Here is a 9,559-nt window from a genome sequence, read left to right as displayed (position 1 = left end):
TCCTGCCCCCTCAATTTTAGTGTTTCTAAATAATTCGTTAGCTTTGCCTGGAATCCAGATTTAAGGTTTCTCAGCATCCAACCTACATACATCCCCCACAAAAAAAAATGTGAATTCTTTTTCCTCAAGTAGGTCCCTAGTAGACTTTCCCCTTTCAGCTGGGCAAACTGAAGTCACAGAGGAAAGAAACATAGCCTCAGAACTGTTTCTCTCTTTAATGCTTCCCAGCAGGCAAGCATTCACATATTTATATCCTGAGCCCGCAGAACTAAGGAAACAACAGCCAAAGGAGAAAGCAGAGAACATTGTCCTCTGAAAAATATTTTGTCATAATTTTATTCTTTTGTGAGTTTGGTCTTAGTTCATTTCCTTATTCCTGCCAAAACGTTTTAATTGACACCCCTAAAGTCAAGTATCTATTACGGAGGGAGGGTAGCAGTTATGATCACTTGGGAGAGCAGAAAGCTTTCAGAAGCCAGGAGAAGCCAGCATCTCATCATGCTTCATTGGGACGCCAGCAGCTACTTCTTTCTGGAAAACTAAGAGGTCCTCAATTACCCCTTATTAAATTATACACTAGAGGCCTTCCTTCCCTGGCTGCCGGCACCAGCTTCCCTCTGGCACCCGGGACCCGTGTTTCCCTCACAACCCCGGCTTCATTCAGAAGGACGGAAGGATGTCTAGGAGGACATCCAGTCTAATTAGCATATTATGCTTTTATTATTATAGATTATCTCTGGAAATATCTCGTTTTCAATCCTCAGAACTTCAGAACGATGGGTTAGTACTAGCATTCAGCTTACTAATAGAAAAGAGAAATCCAAATATGCACATTAACAACTCAGAAGCCTCAGTTTCTTCTTTTGTAAAGCAAGGCTAATGATTCCTCTTTCAGTGGGTTGGAGAGAACACGAAATTCTTACTACAGAGCCCAGTCTAGATAGAGTAGGGGGACAAACACTAATTAATGTGTAATTTATCAGCTAATAACTGGTTCCCACTGCCTACAGAATAAAAAGACTCTGTGCAGATGCCTCCTACTACACTTTTCCAGGCTTCTCTCCAGTAACCTCCCTTCATGCATGTCATGTTCTAGGAATGTTGGACTTGCTTCATGCCTTTACCCCTGCTCTTTTTCAGCCAAGAATCACCCCCCAACCCCGTTCTATGCCCACTTATGTTTCAAGGTCCAACTCAAATGTCAGCTCCTTGAAATCCTTGCTAACTTCCCCAGTCAGAACCACACTAGACTCTTTTAAAGCACGCAGTTCACTACACTAGATACTGCGTACCTGTCAATGTTCTTCTCTCCTGCTTGTCTCAGCCCCTTGAAGGCTTTGTCCCAATACCCTAGCACAGTGGTTCCCAAAGTATGGTCTGGGCACCCCTGGGGATCTCATTTTAAGACGCTTTCAAAGGGTTCTCAAGATCAATAATATTTTCATAATAATACCAAGCTATTATTTTCCTTTTAACTCTCATTCTCATGAGTGTGCAGTGGACATGTATCTTCTAGGGCAGGGGTCCTCAAACTTTTTAAACAGGGGGCCAGTTCACTGTCTCTCAGACTGTTGGAGGGCCGGACTATAGTTTAAGAAAAACTATGAACAAATTCCTATGCACACTGCACATATCTTATTTTGAAGTAAAAAAAGAAAACGGGAACAAATACGATATTTGTATTTGCGTGTGGCCCGTGGGCCGTAGTTTGAGGACCCCTGTTCTAGGCAAGCATGTCAAACTCAAAGGCTAACATGGGCCAAATAAACGAGGCATGCGGCCCACCGGCCGCGAGTTTGACATGCTTGTTCCAAGGGATATATGATTTATGATCTGGCAATGGATTGAACGCAAAAGCAGATAGGAGGTTCCAGCTGTCTTCTATTAAGTCAGATATTAAAGATATTTGGGGAAGGGGGGTGTAAAACTGTCGCTCTTCTTGCTAAACTTTTTTTGTTTTGAAAAATAATATTTTCATGAATAATGTTATTTATGTTAGCATGAAATGGGTATATTCTTTTTAAATAAATATTTTTCAATTCCTCCATTTTGAATTCTAAAACAGTAACTATCAATAGATATAATGCACATAAAAATTCCTTGGGGCCCCCAATTATTTTAGAGTGTAAAGGGGTCCTAAGATCAAAAAGTTTAGGAACTACTGACCTAGCATGTTGAATGGCACATAATAAGTGACCAATATCCCTATATACCACAGTTTCCGTTTTGATCCCTGGTCAGGAAACATTCAAAAACCAATTAATGTATGCATAAATAAGTGGGACAACAAATCATTTTCTCTCTTTCTAACCCTCTCTCTTTTTCTCTCCTTTCCTCTCCCTCTCTCTCTCTCTCTCAAAAAAAAATCAATAAAAAATTTAAAAAGAAACTAAAAATAAGGGATTAAATGTTGAATAAGAAGACTCGTAATGCTTTAAAATAATAGCATCTTTCTTATGACCAAGCATCTTGCATTCCACTCTCAACTTTATCACTAACACTACATAATCCTGAAAATAATTTCTTTAAAACTTTCTTGAATGGTCTTCCCCATCCCCATCTAGTCATTGGATACATAATTTTCTTTTTTTAAAGGGGAAAAAATGCAATCAGGAAGAATTGGAACGGCTGTAAGAATATGCAACTGCCTTGTCAGTCTTGACAGGTAAATAAAGTGTGAACCAGGCGCGTCCAGCCTGCTATCAACTAGAAGCAGAGGCAGGGCAGCTCTGGACACAGAGATAACATGCCGCCTTGCTGTGTGCATGCGGGTGAGGCAAGAAGTCTTTGGCCTGGCAAGCTGACTGGCACTTTAGCAGAAGATCGTTTAAACCTCAGTTAAAAAGGTTTATGTATGTATTTATTTATTATTTTAATATGTTGATTTTTAAAGATTTTGCTGCACCTGAGGTAAAGGGTGTATAGCTTTTGACTTCATTTTTTCAGAGTTAGTAACATCTCCAAAATCTTCTTTCCAGGCATTCCACACTCTGGACACCACCATCTTTCTAACTCGCTGCGCTGGTATTACTATTCAGTGACTTATAAACCCCCAAAACTTCAAAACCATTGCCATTACCACTTCCCTCCTTACTGAGCGTAAATTCCATGATCCAGCATTAAAACCACCCCCTTGCAAAGGCCCTTCATTCTCTCACCATTCTCCTACTCCCACCTTCTTTTCTGGCAAAGTCCCAGCCTTAGTTAAACCCAGCCATGCACTCATTCTGAGCCTACACCCTTGCAGCTAACCAGTGCCCGACAAAAGCGCTCAGCTATGCTGACTGACACATTTCATATTTGTGATCACAGATTTCATCAATGCCAGGCACTCCTACAGATATCCATATCCATAGCAGCTTTGTTGCTCCTACACTGAGACTGTTTCACGCTTCTTTATTCGTATTTCCAGCATGCTCGTAATCACACTCTCAATTTACGATCACACCTCTTGCTTCATTGGGAAAATAAATGCAATTGGACACAAATAACCTCACCTTTCCATCACCCAATTCACCAGTCTACCTGCATCTGGACCCACACACTCTGCCTCCAATCCTATTACAAGCAAAGAAGCCTCCTGGATCCTATCCCTTCATGCCTACTCATGGAATTCTGGCCTCCCGTATCCTTCTTTCTTTCCTCTAATATATACTTTTATCTCCCAAGCTACTAGAGCACTCATAGTAACACAGGTTAACATCACATACTTTTAAAAATAAAAAACTCTCCCTCTTTTGAGATACTTGCCCCTCCAAGTTTTTGTACCACTACAGCAAAATTTCTCAAGAGTTATCCATGCTGCTGGTCTCCGTTTTCTCATCACTTACTCTCTTTAACCTACTCCAATGTGGCTTTCATTGCCTCCATTCATTCAAACAGATCTTAACAAAGTCACCAAGAACATTTTTTTAAAATATGTTTTTATTGATTTCAGAGAGGAAGGTAGGAGAAAGAGATAGAAATATCAATGAGAGAATCGACTGGCTGCCTCCTGCACGCCCCCTTCTGGGGATCGAGCCCGCAACCTGGTCCTGTGCCCTTGACAGAATCGAACCCAGAACTCTTCAGTCCACAGGCTGAGCAAAACCGGTTAGGGCTCACCAAGAACATTTTGCCAAATAATTCTGTCAAGGGTTGAATTTTACTCCCCTATAAGATGTTGAGGTCCTAATTCCCTAATTACAGTATCTTGAATGTGACCTTTATTTGGAAATAAGGTCTCCGCAAGTTAAAATGAGGTCACTAGGGCAGGCCCTAATCCAGTATGCCTATATCTTATACAAGGGAAAACTTGGACATAAACAGGCATGCACACACAGGGAGAACACCATGTGAACACGAAGGCAGAGATTGGGGTGATGCAGCTACAAACCAGGAAGGCCAAAGATCACCAGTCAGCCACGGTCTGTGGTACCTCGTTAGGGCAGTCCTAGAATGTTGACAATACTTACCTTTAGGCTCCCATGACACCCATCTCCTGGTTTTCTTACAATTTCAGTGGCTCCTCCTCCTTCTCTAAATGGCCTGCGTCAGAGCACAGTCCAACCATGTCTTCTTTTAGCCTCTCTAATCTAGGTGATCTCATCCAGTTCCATGGCATCTAATGCCACCTACGTGCCGATGGCTTCCATATCTAAACTCCAGAAGGGGGCAAGGGGATCCTAATGTATGGTAACAGAAGATGACTTTGGGCGGTGGGTACACGGTGCAATATACAGATCTTGTAACAGAAACCCACACCTGAAACCTACATGTTCATGTTGACCAGTGTCACCCCAATCAATTTAATAAATAAAAACAAAATTCCAGACTGACCTCTCCCTTTTCCACGTTGTCCCTGAGACACTGCACTATTACTTGTGCCCCTGTCCGCCGCCCTAGCAGGACAGAGCTTGAGACCAGGTCCCACACCTTTGTCACCTGAGTAGCCCGAGCCTGGTGCCTCACCTGACCCAGAGAAGGCCACCTCACACAAGCCCCAGCTGCCACAACGACCTCGTAGCTTAAAACGCTGCCTCACTTTTAACCTTTCAAAATGAGTCTTTGTTGGGTTACTGCGTTTTTGCCACTTCTCTTTGAACTCAGAGAACTGGCCTCCTGGGCTGCTTTTCCCTCCTCCCCAGGCAACCCCGTCCTCTGCTCCCCAACTCTCTCATTTCCACTCCCTCGGGGTGGTTCAGATTTCGACCCCATTTGGCCAAGAAATTTCCTTTAACTAGGACTCGTGCCAGATTCCAGTTCTGGCTTTGAAAAGGTCCACGGGGGCTTGTCCAGCACACAGTGACACCTCAACGCCACTCAGAACCCCTGTTTACCACTGAAAATCCCTTGGAAGCGTCACAAATTTCCCAGCACGAAATACGACTCCCACTGGAGAGTTTTGAAAACTTCTGGGTAAGATGCTTGAACAAAGATCACTTCATCTCCCACTGGGGAGCTTGGGGGAGTTAAACTCTGAGCTACTGTTCTGCTCTTACGACTTAATTGCAAAGCAACTCAGAGGTCCAGTTTCCTCTCTCCTAAAATGAGGTTGGAGAAATATCACCAGGCAGTGAACTTCTTAAATGTAGAGGGTTGTCTTAATTTACCTTGTAGCCCTCCGCCTGCTACCTGGTACAGGAGGACCCGTGCGCAACTCAAGGCCTGTATGCCCTGTGAATGGAGGCCTGCTACGTGAACTAGGCAGCACTGGTAAGCACAGCAAATGTCTGGTGACAGAATGAATGAATGAGCCGCATCTACTTTCCAGGATAGGTGTAATGGGAAATGACATTCTGTGTATTAAAACACTCTGAAAGCTAACATATCATAGCAATGTAAGGGATTGTACTTAACATGGCCTAGGACAGTGGTTGGCAAACTGCGGCTCGCGAGCCACAGTTTGCCGACCACAGGCCTAGGAGGAGTAGCACAAGATTTGGAGTCAAATAAACTTGCATTCAAATTGCAGATCCAAGATTGACTGGCTTGGTCCTTAGGCAAGTTCCTTAATCCCAACGAGCCTCTGTTTCTTCATCTGTAAAATGGGGATAATAATACTCACCTGTTGTATCAAGTTGTGAGGCTACATTTCGCTGACACATGTAAAACATCAGTGCAGTGCACCAGCGTACATAAAAGTTACCATTTGTAAACCATTGGTATTGTTTTCCTCCTGTATACCAGATGTTTACATCTAAACATTTCAACATCAACCAATAATGAAAAGGATAGTTTTGCTTTCCTCAAGTGTCATTTATTAGAAAATACAAATCCAGAGAAAGTAGGAGATACAAGGACATCTGGAAAGTGGGTACAATACACAGACCTCTGTAAATCGGGGAATAGAAGGTCAAAATAAAATGAGCTACCGGCCAAAAGCCAGTAACACATCTATGGTCCATTCATCTGGAGAAGTCCACTCCTGTTTCCCACTTCCCTAGCCCCTCCCCACAGCAGCCAGCTTGATCCTTGGCATTTTTTAATGTAAAAGTTTAAACTTCCTGCTGCCCTATGGCTTCCATGGATGGAGCTTCTTTCTCCAGTTACGGAATGAGTCACCAAAAGGGGGAATTTCTGATCCTTGGAGATGGGGAGGAGGCTGAGGAGGGACAGACAGTTCACCAAGTGTCCCCCATGAATTCCGTTCCCCAATCACAAGGCACGCCCAGCCAATTCCAGTTTAAAACATTCATATTAACCTCAAAGTCTCTCCCTCTTTTTTTTTTCAAGGAAGATAACCCTTTAGAGTAAAGCGCAAGAGTGAATTTCAAATCCAAGCGGTAGGAAGTGAGGAGCATTGAGAGAGGAGAGCCAGCCTCTGCCTCCCGGCTCCAGGGGAGCAATCGCCGTCCAGTGCAGCCTCTGAGAGCAAAGAAAACCACTGGAAAAAACAAAGTTTTCATGGGGCCCCCACACCCCTTTCCTTCAGATAGGGCATCCCTTTGGCTCCAGACGAAATAGGTTTATGGCCCCACAGAATGAGGGAAATTCTTATAAAAACTGTGACAGAAATGGAGTTTGAGAGAGAAGCAGCATGAAGAAGTGGTGCCTTATGGGCAAGGCCTCCAGGCAGCCACACTGGGGTCTGCAGCCCAGAGGCCCCTTCCCAGGGCGCAGGTGCCCTCGGGGGAGACAAAACCAAGGGCCCAGGCAGCCTTTCACCCGCAGAGAAAAGTGAAGGGAGAGAGCTTCGGGGAAGCGGCCCCAGCGTAGTCACAGGGGCCTGATGGCTCCCACAAGGGCCGAGAGTGGAGGGGTAGAAGACATACATAGTCAGGGCAAGACCTAGCCGAGTAGGCGGAGACCAGAGGAAACACTCCCCCAGAAGAGCACGGGTCCCTGAACACAGGTCCTTTGCGGAACCCCATAGAAAGGCCTTCCGTGCACACACAGGTTTCAATAACATCGCTCTCCTCTGGAGGCAAAACCTGAAAGGCCGGGCAGCCCAGGCCTCAGCGGGGCACCGCAGCCCTCTCTGCCCCTCCCTGGCTGCCCTTAGGGACGGGGGCTCTAACCGAGGACCCACTGGGCCCCGCCCCAAACGATTCCTATCGAGAGAGAAACAAAAAAAAACAAACCCCAAGTTAGGGGGAAGTCCAATCAGAACCTTAGTCATACAAAAAGTCCCAGTGGGCTCCCTCTCTCTGACTTGGGAGGCATACGCAAGTCCCTTCTCACAAGGCTTCCTGTCCAGTTAGGACGACGTTACTATTTCATTTTTTAAAAATAAAAATAAAGATATCCACCCAGCCTTCCTAAAATGCTACTTCATCCTACAGCCCCCCCACCGCCACCCCGCACCCTTCACCCCAAACCAGGCTTTGCTCCCTTGACACAAGGTAAACTTAAAACTTTGCTGCAACCTCACAGCCTCCACGGGACTGCTCATCACAACCAACTCAAACTCATTCTGCAGAGGAGGGGACAGCAGCGCCCTCCTCCGGCCACAGAGGTCCCCTCCCCTGGACGGCAGTGAGGCCCGCCAAGGGCCCTGCCTCTGCACCAGGAAAGGACCGGTCACACCGGAGGAGTCCTCTCCCGTGGCTCCACCACCAGCCCGGGGCCCTGCTGGGCTCATGAGGCCTCGTGACTCCGCGATCCCAGGGCGAACCAGCCGGTTTTCTCCTGGGCCAGGTCCAGCTCCCGCAGGCGGATGTGCACCTCGCCGAGGAGAACGTTCTCCCAGAATCCTTGCTCGCTCAGCACACTCAGCTGGAGCTCCCGCTGCTGCAGGTCTCCCTTGGGGATCCCGTCATACACCAGCTGCACACACAGAGATGGGGCCGAGGGACGCGGTGAGGGGGGCAACGGGGCAGAGGGTGATGCTTGAGTCTGCGGTCACTCGGTCCGTGGAGGCGGACACCACTGCACCTCCCCAGCCAGAGTCCACGGGAATAGAGGGCACACCACACCGAACCCAAGGGAAGCTTTCGAGAACTTTGTTCTTGGCTCAGAGTTCAAGCAGGCGGGGGGCTTTTTCATCAGGGCCACTGCTCAGTATCAGCAGAGGACCGGCAGGCTCCTTCTCCCCGCGGGACAGGGTCCAGCCACACCCCAGCTGTGGGAGCCCAACCCTGAGGCTTGGAGAAGGTTCCATGGAGAGGGCAAGATAGGAAACCTGGCTTTCCAGGTCATCTCGTCTGGTCTATGTCCCCAGCTACTCAACCCTGCCGCTGCCTAAAGAGATAGGTGTGGCCACCTGCCAACCCAACTCCATTTACAAGCCCCGGCCCCACCCGCTCGCCTTCCCCACACACCATTTCATTGTAGGTGGGGTTGCACGTTTTCCGGGCCACTTTGGTTTTCTTCTTAGTGGTTTTCTGAGGGTCAGGAAGGAGGTAAATCTTCACATAGGGGTCAGGGTCATTCCCGTCCTGGAGCACTTGCTACAAAGAGAATGAAAACAAACAAACAAAAAAGATGAAGATTCTTGCATCTGCCTCTTTATCTCCAGCCCTGTGATCACGCCCTGATCCGGACTCTCCGCTCCCACACCTGGCTTCTTGCAATGCATAGTAATTTACTTGGCTGCTTCCCAGCTCACTCCATTCTGATAAAAAATATCTACCCTAGGCCCTGGCTGGTGTGACTCAACTGGGGTTCCTGATTTGATTTCCGGTCAGGACACATGCTTGGGTTGCAGAAGCCAACCTATGTTTCACTCTCACTGTGGGAAGCTGCCGATTGTCCTCTCTAGCAGAGGGGTGTGGACAAGGAGCCTGGAAGGCTGGTGACCCTTGAAGCCCTGGCAAAGGTCAGAGCTATGAACCCACTGTTTAGTCCAGAGCCAGTGGTTCTCAACCTTCTGGCCCTTCAAATACAGTTCCTCATGTTGTGATCCAACCATAAAATTATTAAAATTATTTTATTTTCGTTGCTACTTCATAACTGTAATGTTGCTACTGTTATGAATTGTAATGTAAATATCTGATATGCGGGATGGTCTTAGGCGACCCCTGTGAAAGGGTCGTTCAACCGCCGAAGGGGTCGCGACCCACAGGATGAGAACCGCTGGGTTACAGGCTCTAGGAGAGTTCACTTAATATCCAAAGCATTATTTCCTTCATCTTTAAAA

The 9,559-nt window shown here is 46.7% G+C and overlaps 1 protein-coding gene across 3 annotated transcripts in view; it reads right to left on the bottom strand.

Annotated features, from left to right (window-relative positions):
- Positions 1–6,216: 6,216 nt before the first annotated feature.
- PIK3C2B (phosphatidylinositol-4-phosphate 3-kinase catalytic subunit type 2 beta) overlaps positions 6,217–9,559 on the bottom strand; it is a 47,106-nt gene continuing 43,763 nt past the window's right edge. Inside the window, exons 32-33 of one of the 3 annotated variants that reach the window (XM_006771961.2) lie at positions 8,742–8,870; positions 6,217–8,247 (exon numbers count right to left, since the gene is read on the bottom strand). In XM_006771961.2, coding sequence (XP_006772024.1) covers positions 8,059–8,247; positions 8,742–8,870 — 318 coding nt within the window. In that variant the 3' untranslated portion in view covers positions 6,217–8,058. The remainder of the gene's footprint in view (positions 8,248–8,741; positions 8,871–9,559) is intronic. The other 2 variants (XM_015569283.1, XM_015569284.1) reach the window with 2 other exon arrangements.

The sequence above is a fragment of the Myotis davidii genome, unplaced genomic scaffold (assembly GCF_000327345.1).
Source record: "Myotis davidii unplaced genomic scaffold, ASM32734v1 scaffold246, whole genome shotgun sequence".
NCBI lineage: Eukaryota > Metazoa > Chordata > Mammalia > Chiroptera > Vespertilionidae > Myotis > Myotis davidii.
This window is presented reverse-complemented; position numbering and strand designations above follow the sequence as displayed.